The sequence below is a fragment of the Euprymna scolopes genome, chromosome 34 (assembly GCF_053919585.1).
Source record: "Euprymna scolopes isolate OS-2025 chromosome 34, ASM5391958v1, whole genome shotgun sequence".
In the NCBI taxonomy this organism is placed as follows: domain Eukaryota; kingdom Metazoa; phylum Mollusca; class Cephalopoda; order Sepiida; family Sepiolidae; genus Euprymna; species Euprymna scolopes.
Genome location: NC_136515.1, coordinates 58,612,540 through 58,634,330, shown reverse-complemented (window position 1 = coordinate 58,634,330; position 21,791 = coordinate 58,612,540). Strand labels below are relative to the sequence as shown.

Sequence of the window (21,791 nt, the reverse complement as noted above, 5' to 3'; positions counted from 1 at the left end):
TTGCCATATATATCTTTTCATAACTTACTATATATATATATATATATATATATATATATATATATTACACTTTATATTCAGAATTCATTTAGAAAGAATCATTTTTCAAAATAAAAATTTGTGGTTTGAAACAAAGAATACAATGTTTAAAATAGTTTCCTTAGTCCATAGATTTTCAATGTCAGTATATCTCCTCAGAAATCACTAGCAAAATATTAATACTGGTTTGAAAATTATTTAACTAAATAGCACATACAAAGAAAATATTAAAAATTAAATCCTTTTAAGGGACATAGAGAAAGGGAATAAGTGTTGAAATCAAATTTTCTAAGATGGGGAACTAGTTTATTGAACTGTGATTTTAAACTGGGATTCTTATCGTCAAAGAATATCGTGCAAACGGATGGGCGGTCTAGACCAATCCCAGCCCAAAAGGAACCCCTCGAGAATTCAGTAATCGCTGCATTGCTGATAAATAGTGAAATAAAGACGATGATTCGCAATACAATCATGAAATTACGAGTGACTCTTCAAGAATTATGACTGAAACGGCAAAGGATGAATTTTTAAAAAACACAAGAGGAGAATTTACTTTTGACACGTACTCTGCGACAACATTCTGCTTTATAGCAAGAAAGCCATCATGCCAAAAGCGCTGTAAAAGATAATACTAAAAGAATTCTACATGGATCATCCTGGTACCATTAGAATTAAATGCTTGATGCGTAGCTTTGTTTATTGGCCATTCATGGACCAAGATATAACTAATGGTTAAAACATGTAGAGGTTGTGTTTGACTGCAAAGGCACCACAGATTATCCACAGACCCTGGCCAAAATCCGTGGCCCAGAATACATATAGACTTCGCGGGATCACTAGATAAATTCTATTACTTGATAGTGATGGATAGTTTTTTTTCCAAATGGCCAGAGGTGCTAAGATGCAGGAAACCCACCACAGCGGTAACCATTAATTTCTCACATGAGCTTTTCGCTTTTGTTGATTCCCTGATTAGTAATAATGCTACCCAATGTACTTTTTTTGGAGTTCCAAGAGTTTTGCGAGGCATATTTGGTAAAACATTTTACAACTCCACACTCCACAATATCATAAAATATAAACGCCGAAATAGCTTATAAAATGGAAAAGGAAAAAAGAAAAGAACAAAAAAACTAGCAGTATCAACCAGTCCTCTTGTCGATATAACGCAAAAAAGTCTTTTTTCCTTCTCTCAACTTGCAACAAATCCTCGTGTATTCGATATTATCTTCCGCCGTTTGCTGTCGTTCTAAGCTGTCCAACAAAAACTCCACTCGACCTTTGCTTTAGAATTCGTCCCAAGTAACAGTCACCAATTGTGTACATATGCAAATTAATGGCATACATTCACCGATGAGCGACCTACAAAATCATACTTGTCTTTTCTTTTCTACATTTTCTGGTGGCATTTTACGGGACATAGAGAAAGGGAATGAGTGTTGTAAGCAAATTTACTAAGATGGGGAACTAGTTTATTGAACAAAAGAAAAGAACGAAAAAAAATGAGTGTCAAACTGTCCTCTTGTCGATATAATGAGACTACGCCAACACCAAGGGATAAATCACTGAGACCCCCACTAGTCACCGTCAAGACTCCCAGATTTAAAGGAACCTGCTTTAATTTCCCTTTATCTCTTCCCCCCTTTCCTATACTATTTTGCTTGTTCTTTTTGTTTATTATGATTTGTTCAGATGAAAAAACAAACTTTGTGTAAAAGAAGGACTGTTTAATATCTCGTTTCATAGTTAAAAAGAATCTGGTCTGAAGATGCTGCTTCTCTAAAGGAGAAACATGTCTGCACATATGTAGCCAATAATGTTTGTATAAATAAAAATGCTATAATTCCGCTCTGCTTGTCATGGCGCACTTTTAGTAAAAAAAATTTCGGTTTTCAAGTAAAACAAAATAATAAATAAATATTTGTTTGCGTCCCAAAAAATATGGGTGTTTTTTCTAATTTAAAAAAATTTAAGGATTTTAAAGACGCTTAAAGACCTTGTATGTGTGCGTACGAAAAGCCTCTACTTAACTCTTATCTGAATATTTGGTCTACAGAGAAGAAATTTTAGATATGTTGTTTTTGGATCTATGGCACACTTTCGCTTTGGTTTTTTGCTCAAAAATATTGCTGCTAAAAGATCCAAATTAAAAACAAAACAGTTTACCTTAGTTTAAGTAATCGATTAAACCTGTTTGCATGCACAAATCTACATTCACAGGTAAAAAAAGACGTTATTTTTTTTACTATTTATATATCCGCATGGGTGCGGCTCAGAGACTAAGGATTGAGGCTGTATATTTTAGTTTCGATTCTAGCACCTAAGTCACATATTTCTTTTTACTTTTGATAGCACTACTGTATATAACATAATGACCGATAAAGAATTGCCTATAAAATAAGAAATATGCATGAATTAATATATAATATTTATGCATCTTTTCCGACCGAGCAACGCCCAGCGGCCTACTTATACATATATATTTTTTCGAAACTCCTCGGATTAAGGACTATCCACTTATTTTGTGCTTCCTTTTTTAAAATTAAATATGTTTTTAACTCTTTTTCAAGATGTCTTTTAACATATTTTATTAATCATTTGTTTATATATATATATATATATATATATATATATATATATATATATATATATATTGTGTACAGCAAGTTGTTAGTTGAGACAGATCATTGGTACCGTCTGTTTCAAGCCCGATAATAAGGCCCGTTTAAGGTATCCTTATCAAGCTCTCTTCAGCCAATATTCATCTCTCGAAGAGAGCTTGATAAGGATACCTTAAACGGGCCTTATTATCGGGCTTGAAACCAACGGTACCAATGATCTGTCTCAACTAACAACTTGCTGTACACAAAATATAAATACGCTCTTAAAATTTGGATTTCCCTTTTAATTGAGCACTCTGCTGGAATTATTTTTCCAAAAAAAAACTAATCATATATATATATATATATATAAATATATTAATATTGCATTTGATAATTTACTTAGCTATACAGATAATTCAGTTAGTTATATAGATCGATAGATACACAGATATATAAAGAAAATTAATTTAACTTTCTTCTTGGGCAACCCTAATGCCACACCCTATATATCTGTGCGTATATTATGTGTGCGGGGTGTGTTATTTTGTCTCTCTTTGAATGGATGGATTGTGGTCCATTGTGCATGACGAATTACTTATAGTCGGGGCCCACTGGGAAACACTTTGAAGGTTTTGGAGTCTATAATATCTCGAGATCGATGTCCATAAGGACGATAACTCTGGTCTGGATAAATCTGAGACCATTCTTTGTTTAATCTTCAAGTAACAAAAAAAAAGCAAGAAAAGAAAAGAAAGGAAAACACAAAAACAAACTTTTAATAAAGAACGGCTGATGCGGGAGAATAGTCCTCTAATCAAAGGATCCCGAGAGATTTTTTTCCAGTTCGTGGACGAAGATTATTTAAACAATTCTTTACTTCTTCATATCTTTGACCACGCCATCTTTTATTTGTTTGCTTTTTTTTTTCATTTATTTCTTTTGAATTAATGCTTTTGGTAGAATTTATTTCAATATTTGACTGCGTAAAATTTCCTCAAAAAATAATCGCTTTCCTTCTTTATTGTTATGCAAAGTCACACTTTATTTCTTTATAAAAGTTTATTATCTTGATCAGGCTTTTTTTTTAATTCTATATCAATTATTTATACTAAGCTCATGTATCTACATTATAAAGTAAAGTCGATTTTCTCCAAACATTTTGATTATTATGAATTTTCATATCATAAGAAATATGCTAATCTGTTTAACCACTTACGGCACTTCCTAATGTGTATTTCTTGAAAATATGCGTATATTTTGTATTCTTTAAAATATCTTACATTTATTCCAGATCGAATGCTTCTCACAACTACGTATTCAACAAGAACGGTGGCAGATATTTTCGCTCTCCTATAATTAACTACTTCTACGTCCCTCAGTGATACTTGGGTATTTAAGTAAGGGAGATACTCCTAAAACATCGTAATTCTTTCATTTTCTTATTTTCACTGTTGTATAGATACTTCACTATATTTAAATATAAAATAGCTGGTAGCCTGGCGTTACCCCGTCGTACAATACACTTAAAAATGAACTTTTAATTGATGCAGATTGCGTATGTATTATTATAGAATCAGTTCTCTATTGAATATTATATTATGAGGAATAATTTGCCTGGTAGACTAATTCCCTCCAAAAAATTTAAAATAATAATAATAATAATAATAATAATAATAATAATAATAATAATAATAATAATAATAATAATAATAATAATATTATGTCTTTTAGGGCTAATAAAAACACTCCATTTTGGGGACTATTTTACCATATTTGTCCAAAAATTTCTATGTATATCTATTTAGCAGTTTTGCATGGTGCTGAACTAAAATTTAAATATGTTAAGGCCTTTGAGACTTTTCAGGCTAAATTGGTGGTAGGCAAATGATGGACTTAGTAATTTCTTTTTTTTTTTTTTTGCATGGTGTAGAATTCAAATTTACATATGTTAAAGCCTAAAATTGCACTGTTTGTTCATTTTTACCAGGATTTGGCGTCCCTTGGGGACTTTGGGGGCTAAATAGGGGTGGGGAATGCTGAATTTAGTCATTTTTTTTAATAAGCACAAAAGTATCAATTTTAGCCTTTTAACACGAAAGGTACCTCTAGGGAGGCAACCGGATTTTTTCCGGAAAATCTGCTCTGTTACTTTTTTACTCATATCATGTTTAATGTTTGTGCAAAATTTCAAAAGAATCCAAAACGTAGTTATTGAGAAAAGTGTGGACAGACGATCGGACGAACGAACAAGGGGGAATTTACAGGTCCACCCTTCTTTTTGTCAGGGGGACTAAAAAGCGACAACTAAATTTTATTTTCTAACTTTAACATAAGATGTTTTTGTTTTTTTGTTGTTTTTTTTGTTTTGTTATATTTTTACTTTAAAATAAATCACGACTATTTTATTAATTACAAGCGAAGTGAGATGGTCTTGCTGGGTCGTAAAATACGTTTAAATATATTTTAATTCATGAGGATTTCGTATTTATTATTACAGAGCCAATTCTCTATTGAATACAATATATTTAAACATATTTTACGACACAACAAGCCAGCTCCCGCCAGTAATTAATAAAAAAAAAATGATTTATTTGAAAGTAAGTGAAAATATAACAAAAAAATACAAAAAACAGTAAGATCTTACGTTAAAGTTATATATATATATATATATATATATATATATATATATATATATATATATATGCATAAATATATATATATACATAAATATATATATATATATATATATATATATATATATATATATATAGAGAGAGAGAGAGAGAGAGAGAGAGAGAGAGAGAGAGAGAGAGATTCATCAGGCATAAGCTTGATGAATCCTAGCGTGGATAAAACGCGGAATATTCTGTGTAGCTTAATTGCCATATATATTTTATAACTTACTATATATATATATATATATATATATATATATATATATATATATATATATATATATATATATATATAAGTGAACGTGCCTGTCTGTGTATGTTTGCGTGTGTATATTTCCCTACGCAATAACTCTGTCAATTTTCAGTCTACAGACTCGAAATTTGATATACAGGGTACTGAGGTTTGTGAAAATCTATGTGATCGGTTTTCCGCCAGAAATTTAGCGATTAAGAGGTCAAATTTCAAACGATTTTACCTTTGAGAACTTTACCAAACTCCTCCGACAATTTTCGGTTTAAACACTTTAAATTTTAGATATAGGTTCCTTGGATATGGATCTAACTTAATAACTTGATTTGAGCCAAAAAACAATAAATGTTAAAGAGTCATATTAGAGGTCAAAGTTAAAAAAATTGACCGCTTTTTTTTTCTTGCTCAATATACACCTCCAAATACCCGGAAAACGCCGAGCACCTATGCTAGTATATCTATAAAAGTGGAAGTGTCTGTCTGTGTGTGTATCTGTGTATCTGTTTGTCTGTGTGTGAACATTTCCCTACGCAATAACTCTGTCAATTTTCAGTCTATAGACTCGAAATTTGATATACAGATTTGGGAAAATCTATGTGATCGGTTTTCCGCCAGAAATTTGGCAATTAATGGGCCAAAGTTCAACGATTTGACCTTTGAGAACTCTACCAAACTCCTCCAACAATTTTGGGTATAAACACTTGAAATTTTAGATATAGGTTCCTTGGACATGGATCTAACTTAATAACTTGATTTGAGCCCAAAATAATAAATGTTAAGGGGTCATAATAGGGGTCAAAGTTTAACAAATTTACCACTTTTTTTTTTGCTCAACATACATCTCCAAACACCCGGGCAACGCCGGGCACCCATGCTAGTATATATATATATATATATATATATATATATATATATATATATATAATACTGAGTTAAAATGTTTTAAAACTAAAATGACTAATATGAGTAGGACTAGGACAACAACAGCATATTATTTTCATTGTTTTGGCTCTCGAGTGTATATCCGTTGATATCTTACACGCTTTTATATAGAGTGATGTGGTTCTCGGTTGATAAACTGTGTCTAACCGTGTCGGATATATACTCGAGATTCAAAACAATGAAAAGAATATGCTGTTATCTAACCCTATTTATGAGCTTCCGGCTAGAATCGACATCAAGATAGCTCTCCAACCGCGTCTCCTACCGTTTGAGATAACCCGACAGACAGTTTAAATAGATTTTCAATTAAAACACTATAAAAGCTATGATTAAATTTGCGCATGGGAAAACTAATACAAAATATTTCGGCAAGTTGAAACAAGCATCTTTGCATTTTTTTCTTGCCGACATATTTCTGTACACGTCATTCATCCATCAAACAATGATTTTCCCGTTATAAACCACCATTTATGTATGATACCAGAGTGGACCCCCGATAATTCCATGAGTAAAGTTAGTTTCCTGGAATTGCCCGTCTGTAGAATAAAGTACAGTGGGACAACATGGTTGTTTTCAAGTCTAATGTAAATAAGTTTTGTTGAGTCATCCTCTTATATAACTAAACTCTACTCAAGTTCCGCCATTACTATCATCACGATGTTGCCTGACCATTTACCCAACACTCGTTAATCTTTATCTTAGGGTGGTCTCCGGGCCTTGATAAGTGATGACCAAAAGTTTTTAAAAAAAAAACCTACGATGTTGGTTTTCTATTGATAACGATGTTAGATGTAAAAGCTCCGTTTTCTGAATATCTGTAAGGTATGTGTATGCGTGTATACGCATGTTTGCGTTCGTATGCGCATGAGCGGGTGTGTATGTGAGCACTCGAGTGCGTGTGTGAGTGTAATGTACATTGAAAGCGATGCTTCAATAAAACCGAAAAGAGATACAAAATGAATTCGTTTCTTTTGTGGGTGAAGAATATTTACTTAATGTTTACTTGGCGTCTCGCTTAGCGGATCAAACATTACGAAGTTCAATAATCATTTCTTGTATTCAGTGTAAATCAATTTCAGTAGATAGATAGATAGATAGATAGATAGATAGATAGATAGATAGATAGATAGATAGCAAGATTTAGATGCGTATGTGCGTATGCATATAAAGTTTTAAAATGGGAGATTTCGTGTAAGATAGGTTACACCTAAACAAAACAATATAATGTTCTATTAGAGGTAAATAGGCTGACGTGTACTAGAAGTTGCGTGAAGGGGAGAAGTACGTGAAAAATTAAAATAGTTCCTGCCATTGGCAATGAAGGCATCGAAGTGACCGGACACAGTTTTTTAGACTTCTGCCGGCTGGGTGCAATTCGTCTTGATTCATCTGCTGTAAATTATTGTAAAAAATGAATGAATGTTTTTTTTATGAATCAAATCCCAGATTTATTAATGGTCTAATTTGTTGTGTTTTATGTTTACCAGTACTAAAACAATAAAAACGATTTTACAGCTCCCTTTTCTAAGTAGATGTGCTGTGGATGGGTGTGTGCACGCGTGTGTACGTACGTCTGTATGCACGTGTTCATGTGTATATGCATGTGCATATGCACATGTGTGTGTGTGTGTGTATGCTAATGCTCGAGTACGTGTGTGAGTATAATGTCAATTGAAAACGATGCTTCAATAAAATCCAAAAGAGATGCAAAATGAATTCGTTACTTTTGTGGATGAAGAATATTTACTTAATGTTTACTTGGCGTCTCGCTTAGCAGATCAAACATTACGAAGTTCAATAATCATTTCTTGTATTCAGTTTAAATCAATTTCAGCATATATATATATATATATATATATATATATATATATATATATGCATTTAGAGGGATTGATAGATAGATAGATAGATAGATAGATAGATAGATGGATTGATAGATGCTTATTTATTCACATGTAAAGGCATTGAGGCATATACTATATAACGTATTGATTTTCAGTATTTACTTCAACAGTGCACAATAAATAGGTAGGTAGTAAGTTATGAAAATATATATATGGTAAGAAAGCTACACAGAATCTTCTGCGTTTCAGCTCTGTAGCGAATCGTAAGGCTATAATGCATGGAATTTGTTTTACCTTGTGTTTTTATATAACAGAAAATAAAAGTAGTGTTATATTGGTTTTGTAGGTTAACTTTGTTGTTACTGTGACATTTTCATACTTCGCTAGCGAGCGTTTTCATATTTGGTTATGTTTTGGAGACTGGCGGGAAACAAGTTCAGCATCGGTGCAGACATATGGGTGTCACGCTTTCATTACTTACTTTACCTCACTATTTATAGTCGTATATGTACATTGTTCATATGCCACTGTCTTTACAATATGTCTCAGGAGCGTTATGTTCTTTTGTATTGCAGGCTGTACCTTGGGTTTAAGTCGAGTAAAGCTTGGTCTGCACAACCAAGTTTCCTTACCCTACAACAATTTACTCAACTTACGACCAACCATGGAGAAAGTGCTCCAGCCCACGGGCTTAGACATTGACCCCAGCACTCCGTCAGCAGCGAAGGAGTGGCGCCACTGGTACAGAACCTTCAAGAACTTCATTGAGGAGTGCGGGGACAAGGCTCCAGATACGTTCCGGACGTTGGTCAACTGTGTGACCCATAATGTATTTGAGTACATTGAAGACTGTGAAGACAATGACGCTGCTATCTCTACTCTGCAAAAATTATATGTAAAAACTCCCAATGAAATCTTTGCTAGACACCCGTTAGCAACTAGTCAGCAGAAGCCGAGTGAATCCCTTGACGAGTTTCTCTCAGAACTCCGTAAGTTAAGCAAGGATTGTAACTTTAAGGCTGTGAGTGCTGAAAGGTACCGTGAGGAATCAATTCGCGATGCTTTTATCAATGGCATTGCCTCACCCCTGATACGCCAACGCCTCCTTGAAAGTGACACTCTTGATCTGCAGGCTGCTTACAACAGAGTCTACACACTAGACCTGGCTCAGCGTAATGCTGATGCCTATACTCCATGGACTGCTCACACTTCTGCTGTAGTTGCTTCATGGACCTCGGAAGGTTCTTCGGCGACTACTACTGAGGAGGGTGGAGCTCAGGAAGTGCTGGTATCTGAGAAATCAGCAGTGGCTGCAACCTGTAGTAATACCAAAAAGTGCTTCTTTTGTGGTGGTCCTTACCATGGACGGAATCGCTGCCCAGCACGTGAGGCTACTTGTAACAAAAGTGCCAAAAAGGGGCATTTTGGCCGGGTGTGTAAGTCGGGCGAGTCCAAGTCAAGGGTATCCTTAGGCTTAATGGCCACAACTTTCGGCTCCGCCTCTCATATTTTGGCCACTAATGTTCCCCAGGGTCTCTCGAAGGCTGCTGCCTCGGCAACCATTGGTGGTCGGAGGGTGAGAGCTCTCGTGAATTCTTGCAGCACGGACAGATACATTGATGAGCGGGTTGCCCGGGAGTTAGGGCTGAAAGTGCACAAAACCAGTAGGGGTATCTCTTTGGTCCAGAAATCTCTGACAACTAGTTCTCCAGGATTTGTAATAGCAGACCTTCAACTCAAGCCTAATAACCAATACTATTCAGGTATACGACTAGGAATAATGAAAGATCTTTGTTCAGACTTGATCCTTGGTCAGGATTTCCAGCAGATGCATTTGAGTGTAAAGTTTGAGTATGGAGGACCCAGGCCTGAGTTGACTCTGAATGGAGACAGTGCATACTGTGCTCTTGCTACAGCATCATTAGATGAGCCCTCTCTGTTCCCTAATTTATCACCTAATTGCAAGCCGATTGCTTCCAAGTCAAGAGAAAAGAAGTAAACAGATTACTCAAAGAAGACATAATTGAGACTAGTTTGTCCCCTTGGCGAGCTCAAGTTGTAGTGGTGAAGGATCCCACACACAGACACAAGAAACGAATGTGTATTGACTACTCACAGACAAATAATCAGTATACAGGACTGGATGCGTACCACCTTCCAAGAATTGATGAGATGGTCAACAACTTGGCAAAATACAGTGTATTCTCTACTTTCGACCTGAAAAGTGCTTACCATCAGATACCATTAAAGGAGGCCGAGAGGAAATACACTGCCTTTGAAGCCAATGGTTGCCTATACCAGTTTTGCAGGTGCCGTTTGGAGTCACAAATGGTGTAGCCATTTTTCAGCGGGCTATGGACAAGTTAATCAAGGATGAACACTTGCAAGATACCTTCCCATACCTTGATAATATTACTATTGCTGGTCACAAGCAAGAGGAGCACGACCAAAATGTGCAACGCTTTTTGAAGGTTGTCAGTCAGAGGAAGATAACCCTTAATGAGTAAAAAACTATAAAATCTGTGAACTCCATCAATGTTCTTGGGTACTGTGTGGGGGAGGGAGTCATAAGGCCAGATCCTGAGAGACTTCGTCCTTTACAGGAGCTTCCAGTACCATCAAATGCTGGATCTTTAAAAAGGACACTAGGAATGTTTGCCTACTATGCTAAATGGATTCAAAACTTCTCGCAGAAAATACAACCGTTGGTGAAAGTAAGAAAGTTTCCACTTGATGAAAAAGCACTACAAGCATTTAATGAGCTCAAAGGTGAATTAGAGGCGGCCACTCTTCACTCTGTGGATGAAAACCTGCTCTTTGAGGTTGAGTGTGATGAATCTGATGTTGCTGTTTCTGCAGTACTCAACCAGGGAGGCAGACCTGTTGCTTTTATGTCCAGGACACTACAAGGGAGTGAGCTGCATTACCACATAGTCGAAAAGCAGGCTACTGCTATTATTGAAGCAGTAAGGAAATGGAGCCACTTCTTAGCACGTCGTCACTTCAACCTTGTGACTGATCAACATTCTGTGACATTCATGTTTGACTGTAGAAAACGTACCAAGATCAAGAATAGCAAGATCCAAGAATGGAGACTGGAGCTTGCAGCCTTCAGTTATACTATAAGATATCGACCAGGGAAGGAAAATGTGGTGCCAGATACTCTCACTCGAGCATTTTGTTGTTCAGCTGTTACATCATCAACCCTCACAGATCTTCATAATGGACTTTGTCATCCAGGAGTAACCAGACTGCTGCATTTTGTGAGAACAAAAAATCTCCCCTTTTCCACAGAGGAAGTGAAGAGGACTTGTGCTTCCTGCAGGATCTGTGCAGACTTAAAACCTCGGTTTTACAATCCTGCAGAAGAGAGGCTAATAAAAGCAACAAAACCGATGGAGCAGCTCAGCATTGACTTCAAGGGACCCTTACCTACTGCTTCACGTAACCCTTATATGCTGACAGTGGTTGATGAGTATTCACATTTCCCCTTCGCATTCCCTTGTCCTAATATGAACACTTCGACAGTGATAAAATATCTGGAGCAGATCTTTACCCTTTGTGGAATGCCACACTATGTTCATTCTAATCAAGGGACTTCCTTCATGTCTAAGGACCTAAAAGACTACCTTTCGCAAAAGGGAGTTGCAACCAGTCGCACGACCCCATACTATCCCACAGGCAACTCTCAAGTGGAACGATATAATGGCATAGTTTGGAAATCTGTCAAATTAGCTCTCAAGTCCCGTAACTTGCCTGATATTCATTGGGACCTGGTTCTTCCAGATGTGCTGCACTCCTTAAGATCACTCTTATGTACCTCTACCAACACCACGCCACATGAAAGGTTCTTTACATTTCAAAGACGTTCGACTCATGGAAACTCTCTGCCCTCTTGGTTAATGACACCTGGTACTGTGTTGCTGCGATGGTTTGTAAGAAGCAGCAAGAATGATCCTCTTGTGGATCACGTTGAACTTCTTGACTGCAATCCCATCTATGCCACCATCAGGTACTCTGACGGGCGAGAGTTTACGGTATCTGTCCGTGATCTAGCCCGGTGTCCTGACACCTCAGCTGTTAAGGAACTTACCTTAAGGAACCTGGACAGACTCATCTAACACCTGTGGTACCTAACGTAGAGGATCAGACAGCCTCAGTGCAGGAGGAGACTGCTGCTGATGAGGTACAATACTGACTGAAACAAGGAAATCTACTCGTATCTCAAAACCTCCTATACGCTATGGCTGGGACTAAATCAGGTGTATAGATGTCTTTAGTTGAGAGGAGGGGTGATGTGTACATGTGTTTGTGTATATTATTAATTCTGATCTAGTTTGTCTAAGGTCTGCTGTGTCAGCGCATACCTACAGTGCTATCATTTTCTTTCTAGGCGGGAAGAATGTTATATCGGTTTTGTAGGTTAATTTTATTGTTACTGTGACATTTTAATACTTCGCTAGCGAGCGTTTTCATATTTGTTTATGTTTTGGAGACTGGCGGGAAACAAGCTCAGCATCGGTGCAGACATATGGGTGTCTCGCTTTCATTACTTACTTTACCTCACTATTTATTGTTGTATATGTACATTGTTCATATGTCACTGTCTTTACAATATGTCTCAGGAGCGTTATGTTCTTTTGTATTGCAGGCTGTACCTTGGGTTTAAGTCGAGTAAAGCTTGGTCTGCACAACCAAGTTTCCTTACCTCACAAGAAGTAGTCAAACCTTTTTTGAATGAAGCCGAGTCATTGGCTGGTGAATACATACGCCTAAGCCCAGGAATAAGAATGAATCTGGTTTGTTAGCTAGCAAAACTAAGCACAAAATTTATTTTATTTATATATATATATATATATATATATATATATATATATATATCTTTATATATATAAGTGAAAATGTTTATGTGTCTGTGTGTCTGTCTGTCTGTGTGTCTGTGTGTGTACATTTCCCTACGCAATAACTCTGTCAATTCTTAGGCTACAGACTCGAAATTTGATATACAGGGTACTGAGATTTGGGAAAATCAAGGTGATCGGTTTTCCGCCAGAATTTAGCGATTAAGGAGTCAAATTTCAACGATTTCACCTTTGAGAACTTTACCAAACTCCTCCGACAATTTTTGGTCTAAACACTTTAAATTTTAGATATAGGTTCCTTGAAAATGGATCTAACTTAATAACTTGATTTGAGCACAAAACAATAAATGTTAAGGGGTTATAATAGGGGTCGAATTGAAAAAAATTGACCGCTTTTTTTTTTTTTTTTTGCTCAGCATACATCTCCAAACACCCGGGCAACGCTGGGCACCCATGCTAGTATATATATATATATATATATATATAATGGCTTCCAGCTATATATAAAAGCTGGCAGCCCAGCTTAAACATGATATTTTAATTTATGCAGAATTCGTCTGAATTATTATAGAATCAATCCTCTATTCCTCTAATGAATATTATATATTACGAAGAATAATTTGCGCGGTGGACTAATTTTCATAGGAGGAAGAAATTAAGTGATCTGAAAATTTTTCTGCGGTTTCAAGTTATCAGTAGTAGTAGTAGTAGTAGTAGTAGTAGTTACCCACAAGGGGCTTTCGCACACATCATTTATCAGTGATTCCGAAGAGTGAATGTGTATTTTTATTCGTGTCAATGATGTACTAAAAAAACAATCTCGCATCCGGATCGAATCAAAGTATAGATCTGTTCGGCAGAATGGGGCTATCTTCACCGAACATACCTCTTCTTCCAAGCGGCGTGTATCGCTTCTCCCATAGAATGCCGACGATTGTATCACGATAAATTTGGCATACATCCAGAGTACCCCCTATTTTTTTGGAGGAGCTGAATTTTCCTACTATACACTCGCATCACATCTGCAATTCGAGTGGCAAGTAAATATTACACTGTGCTGGGAGAGTAAATGCCCAATGCGAGTTATTTAAGTTGACAGACCTAAAAGAGGACAGTTCTTTTATTCGTTACTTGTTTGAGGCGACTTCTCTTAACCGCGATTCTTTCTTCTCTAAGATAAATGGATTTATAATGATACTAGCTTGGTTGGATACGCTTAAATATGATATTTAATTTATATGGATTGCGTATTTATTGTTATAGAGACAATTCTCTATCAATTATTATATTAAACGAAATATAGAGAAGTAAGCTTAAAACTTTTAAATTTATATATTAGTTGAGTGCTATCAGCAAGAATTGAAACCAAATACAACTCTCTGCCCTTATTCCTTAGCCCATGAGCCACGTTCGTACGTATATACATGCATACATACATATATATACATATAGATATACATAGATATATATATAGATATATATAGATAGATATGTATATATAGATAGATAGATACGTATATATAGATAGATATATGTATATATAGATAGATATGTATATATATATATATATATGTATACGTACAGATATATATATGTATATATATATATGTATATGTACAGATATAGCACCGTGTATATTTGTGTGTGTATATGTGTATTGGGGTAGAGAGGGCTCCCGTAAGCCGTGGTGAAGGCAACCTTTCTAGGAGAAGGAAATCTCTGATTTAAAAAACCATAAAGCGGAAGACCAGTCCCCGCATTAAGCTGGTCTGCAGCTTAATTTGTTGCTGGCTATCTTGCTCTTGCTTGTTGCTGGATCTCAACATTTTGAACCGAGAGAGAGACTTAACTGCCGTACAAAGCTAAGACTCTGTAACATCATATTTGTATAGATACTCCCTCAGACATTTGGGCTCATGGATTTTAACTGTCTGAGGGAGTGGTACTCGTCTGACAAGACGTTGCAATCATCATATGTACAGATATATATGTATATGTACAGATATATATATATATGTATATAAATGTATATGTACATATATAGAGATACATACATATATATATATATATATACATATATATATATATATATATATGTATATATATATATATATATATATATATATATATATATATATATATATATATATATAAGCTCAAGCTCCAAAACTAGTTTTTGAACTTTGCATTGTACCGTTAAGATTTCTCTTAAAGAATTGATCTTATTCTATTCTTTATCTCCCCTCATATACATACATATATATATGAGGTAACCATCAATATATATATATGATGTAATATACTGTGTTGTTTTTAAATTGCCGAAACAGTGTTTCATAGTAAACAACTGATGATCCCTTGAAAAATAAATTATTGGTATTATAGTAAATTCAAGAGCGAGTTGATGCAGTGATTGCAGGTGATTAAATGACTTACTGACTGGATGGTTTTCTAACGAATGATAAAAAATATTTTTTTGTATAGTTTTAAAGTTTAAAATCTTCAAAAACTATATATATATATATATATATATATATATATATATATATATATATATATATATATATATATATATGGGAGAGTTAAATGTAGAATATAATCAATTCTTTAAGAGGAGACTTATCGGGATAATGCAAAGTTCAACAAAATTGTTTTGAAGCTTAAATAGAAGTTAATAAAGAAAACAAAAGATGATATAAAACTATATACACTAATACATATAGATTTATTCAATAAGGTTATGCATCAATTAGAATGTAGGGTAAGTGAGAACTCTTTATACTATGGCATTTCGTAGCCTAATGCTTCTCATCAAAAGAGGAGAGATGACGCTATGTAACATAATAGGGATGCGACGTCTAGCGATGGTTACATGGGGAGCGAAATAAAATAGTGAGGCAGAATGGGGGAACTAAACTGATCCCTGTGATACAGAACGAGTATATATTTTATTAAATAATGCATGTAGATGCACAATACATCCGTCATGGTTGATTAAATATATGTGTACAATATATGTGATTAAACTCTCCGAGAGAATATGGGGTAAGTTAATTGAAAGACGATGCTTATTTAATCATATGTATTAATGGGTTATAACTATGGAATAGGTTTATATGAAACAGGAGTTTTATGCTATATCGGTATTTAAGAAGAGGTATCTGAAATTATAACAGTACTTGAAATGACTACAAAACTATCAGGAATAAAAGTAAGATAATAAATGTAAGGGGATAAATTATAAGAGATACAATATAAAAAAAATTTTAAGTGAATGTAAAATAATAAAGTAGTTTTATTTATATATAAAAAGAAAATTGAAGAAATTAATGGGAATTTGTAGGGATTATGATATAAATTTAGTGCGAATTATTAAGTTATCTCCCTTGTTTCTTGAAATTTTTTTTTTCAAAATGACGGCAGAGAAAGTAATAAAATTTAATTTTCTTATTTAAAAATAAAATTACTTGATCAATTTATATGATTTTTGGAATATATTTTCTTTCTCTCACCTGTATGTACATCATACAGATATTTCTGTTATCTTTGGTTTTTTTTAATATAAGAGTAATTTTTTTTAATATAGGGGTAATTTTTTTAATATAGAGGTAATTTTTAAGGGGTAATTCTTAACAAGAACTGTTTAATGTTATACTTCTATGTTTGTAGTTTTTTTGTTGTTTATTTTTTAACTATGCCAAGTTGTTTTTATTTTCAAAACTGTTTTTCTTGCTTCAATCTAAGGAAGTAACTGTGTATGGAAGAATACTATTACATCATCTTTTTTTAAGGCTAATCTTTTTTAAGGCTAAATTTTTTTTAAGACTGAATTTTTTTTTAAGACTAAATTTTTGTAAGACTAAATTTTTTTAAGACTTAATTTTTTTAAGGCTAAATTTTTTTAATATTAAATCTTTTTTAAGACTAAATCTTTTAAGACTAAATTTTTAAACTAAATTTTGTTAAGGCTAAATGTTTTTAAGACTTAATCTTTTTTAAAACTAAATTTTTTAAGGCTAAATTTTTTAAGGCTAAATAGGTGTTAGAATAATGGGATAAAAATACAAAAGAGAGTGGGACAAATAGATATTAAATTATAAGAATGATAGAGTAATAATAGATGATAAAGATATCAGAAATACAAAGTTATTAAATATAGGAGAATAAAAATAGAGGAATAAAATGTATATAAAAAAATATGAGTGTAAAATACACGGATATAAAAGACCAAGTGACAAAGAGAAAAAAGAAAAGAAAAAATGAAAATACAAGAACAGAGAATGTATACAAAGTGAGGTAATGTCTATTCAATATACATTATCGACACAGCTTTAATATTCTAAACAAATGGCAAAATTTCCACACCCAACCAAAATACTTTTTATTTAATCACGATTTAAACTGGTCGGGGACTGTATTTTTCATAAAGGAAATTCTATTTATTTTATTTATTTTTTTTTAATATTTCGATACTGCTTTGCACTCAAAAAGGACCTAAAAAACTTTGGAAAATATCTCCACACCTTTGCCTTCAAGAACTTTCTCCTATTGTATACTTTCTCTGTTGTCGTATTTTTTATTTTATTACTTTTTTTTTCTTTTTTGTCACTTGGCTCTTTATATCTTTATATTTTTCTTCTTATTATATCTTTGCATATCGATTTAATTCCCCTATTTTTTCTTCTATGTTTAATAAGTTTGTATTTCTTATACCATGACATAAAGAGTTCTCACTACCGTCCACTCCTAGTGGATGTATACACTTATTGAATAAATCAATAAATGTGTGTGTATATATATATATATATATATATATATATATATATTAGTCTATAGTTTTATATCGTCATTTTGTTTCTCTATTGATTGATATATATATATATATATATATATATATATATAAAGCTGAATGTCTGTGTGTGTCTGGTCACGAATAGGCTCCTATATGGTTGACTATTTTAAAAAACTGCTTACATATAATGATAGAAAATGTATCGAGACACAGGAATGGGTATGCTTGATCTGGCATAATGATGATTCATTAAAATTGTGGGGTCTGTGTACGCGCCTGGTCCACAAAGTATCGAGACACAGGAATGGGTATGTTTGATCTGGCAAAACGGTGGTTCATTAAAATTGTGGAGTCTGCGTTCACGCCTGGCCTCCATAGAATGGAAATAGACACAAACTTTAATAAAGACTTTTGATATCCATCTGCGTAAGTATACTTTGATAATTATGTTTCAGTTTGAAGAAATATAGTATAATAAAATTATGTGGCGTTCGTTAGCATCTGACCTTCATAGAATGGAAATATATCACAAAGTTTAACAAGGTTTTTTAATATAGAATACACCGAGAAAGAATGAGAGAAAAAGAGAGAAAAACAAAGAGAGACACAGAAGTAAACAAACCGACTTGCTTAAACGAAGACACGCATGGACATAAACAGATCGAATTTTTTCCCCAATATTTTCCAGAAGTCAATTGTCATTTTCTTCATATTTCCTTCCGCCGACAACGGATAATCTCCTGTCCGACATTTTGTTTACCTTTTTTGTTGTTGCTGTTGCTGTTATTGTTGTTGTTGTTGTTGTTGTTAGTTTCTTCATCGCCATTTGGATTTCTGTTGCTCTATAGGAAAGCTTCACGGCTTGATGTTCCTCACTGCTGTTTTCGTTTCAAATGATTAATCAAGTTTTTCTTCTTTTGATAATCAATCATCTTCTTCTTTCTCGTCCGTCTGTCTAATTATGCGCGTCCAAATAAATATTTATTACTCGTTTTGATATCGCTTGATATTACACAGTTTTCATATCACTATCGGTACTTAAGTAGTAAAGGCAGACATATACGAGGGTCCTTCAATAAGTTTCCGGACTTTTTTTTTCGTATGGACACTTTTATTGATAGTACACCTATAAAACTCGAAGTAATCACCTCCTGCTGCAATGCCCTTGTCGTACCTTTCCAACAACTTCTGGAAGGTCCCATGGAAGTCCTCCTGTAGGAGCATGTCAATGACCATCGTTACAGCCTCTTTAATCTCTGCAATCGTCTCAGAACGGCAACTTCAAAGGGAATAACCAAAAGTAACAGGGGGGGGGAGATCTGGACTATAGGGAAGGTGAGGAACTGTCTGGTATCCATCTTGGCTAAATAGTCTGTAAAAAAGAAAACGAAGTTGTGGACTGATGCATATAGATAGAGATAGAGGTGTGTACTGGTGCATTTTCCTGGTGGAAATGCCACTTACCCGATTTGAAGAGTGATGGCCTCTTCCAATAGAATCTCTTTCTGAACTCCCTTAAAACCTCAACTTCTTGTTGACTGTCTGTCCAGTAGGAACCCAGTATATGTTGATCATGCCCGTGCTGTTAAAAAAGGGGATCATCATAAGTTTGTCTGTCCTTTTTGGGCCTGGGAGAGTCAGCATGTTTCCACTGAGAGCTTTGTCTCTTGGTCTCTGGGTCATAGCAGTAGATCCAGCTTTCATCGCAATTCACCAAATCAAGAACCGTGGGATCTGATTTGATCAGCTCCACTATCTCCCATATTCCTGTAGTCTTTCTTTCTAATCTTCTCTGAGCATCCTTGGGACAAACTTCACGCAAATCTTCCGCATCTTCAGTTCCTCGCGAATAATTGACTGTACAGTTCCCACGCTGACATCAAACTGTGCACTTATTGTGTCCAATTCTGATTTCCTTACTCCCGCTACACCTCTCATCATTCCTCATAGACTCCTTTCTTGAATCTCTTATGCCACTCAAAAACTGATGCTCCATTCATGTAAGATGATCCAAAAGAAGTCTGAAGCATTCTATACGTTTCTGTGGCATCTTTCCCAAGTTGAAAACAGAATTTGAAATCATAAAATTTGGTCAGTCATGTTAGCCTGGGCATATATCTGCTTATATCGGTTTTCATGGTAATAGATATAAGCAGGGACTAAAAAGTGTCCAACATAAGCGACCAAATAGTGCTCTCCTTTTTGGATTTGAAATCGACGGTACCGATGGTTTTCTTACCTTCTGTAACACATATAAATAAATATTATATATATATAAACCATAAAGCGGGAGACCAGTACCCGCATTAAGTCGGTCTGCAGTTTACCTTGTTGCGTGCTATCTTGCTCTTGCTTGTTGCTGGATCTCAACATTTTGAACCGAGAGAGAGGCTTAGCTGTCATACAAAGCTAAGACTCTGTAATATCATTTGTGTATAGATACTTCCTCAGGCATTTGTCTACATAATCCCACAAGTGTATGTTTCTACGGTAATCAGGCAAAAATAACAACTCTATTGTTAAATATTTAAATATTTATAAAGATCGAATCGGTGATTTAATACGGAATCGGTAATTGTATCGGAATCGGAAAAAATATTGTAATCGTACCATCAAAAATGTGTATTTATTATTACTTCATTTAATCAAATAAATATACGAAGATTTAATGCGTAAATTTTTCAATATTTACTTCAACGGTGCTCGATAGATAGGTAGAACTAGGTAGTAAGTTATGAAAATATAGATGGCAATAAAGCTACACAGACTATTCCGTGTTTCTTTCTCTTGAGAATTCGTCAGGCTTATGCGAAAAGTTGTGATTGTAGCGCGTTTATATATACGCATATGCCATTGAGTTTTTGTTAGCCAATCAGCTTTCTATATGCCACTGAACCCATCCTAATTAGCCAATGAGCAGGCACTTACAGGAGAAAATCACAGTTGATCTCCGGTTCGCCCCTTCTCTTGCTGGCCTACTTTCCGCCTAGGTGTAGTTGGATATTTTTTTAATTCTATATTTCGGATATTATGTTAGTATTATATATATATATATATATATATATATATATATATATATATATATATATATATATATATATAGAGAGAGAGAGAGAGAGAGAGAGAGAGAGAGACTTATTTATTAATATATATGTTTATTTTATTTTATTCTTTATTTGTTTTATTTATTTTCTATTGTTATTGCCAATTTCAAAATTTATCGCTATCCTAGAGTAAAGTTTATCCTGTGCACACAGTTGTTGGCTATTTCTCTCCTACAGTTAAATAATGAGTGTGGAGGTTCTTTAAAATATAGGTTAGCAAATTTTTCATTTAGGCATAATCTACATGGGTCGTCCTACATGTATTGCTTGTCTTACTATTTTCTATTCAACTATCGGCGAACGTCCACATTCTTTGTGTTCCAAGTATTGGTTTGCTAGTGCTGATTTATTTCTCTGTGTGTGTGTGTGTTTTTTTGTTGTTGTTGTTGTTGTTGTTGTTGTTGTTTTTGTTTTTTTTTAACGTACTGTTATGGTCATAATATCTGGTTTTGAAATCTTAAGAGGTTAGACCTACATAATGTTTCTTGTTATTTGGGTTTTCTTTTTCAAATATTGTGTCCTGATAAACTATGCTTTTGGTTAGACATTTATTTTGAAGTGGGCAATGTGTGCAGGTTCTCCAGTTGCATTTCATTAGTAGTATTTTTATTTCTATTTGAGTTGTTGTTGTTTTTGTTGTTTGGGTTCGGTTTATTATTATTATTATTATTATTATTATT

General features: G+C 34.2%; 1 protein-coding gene across 1 annotated transcript; it reads left to right on the top strand.

Annotated features, from left to right (window-relative positions):
- The first annotated feature begins 9,017 nt into the window (after positions 1 to 9,017).
- Positions 9,018 to 10,352, top strand: LOC145259246 (uncharacterized). Its single transcript, XM_080117086.1, has one exon. The coding sequence runs from the start codon at positions 9,018 to 9,020 to the stop codon at positions 10,350 to 10,352; it is 1,335 nt and encodes a 444-aa protein (XP_079973212.1).
- Positions 10,353 to 21,791: the final 11,439 nt, after the last annotated feature.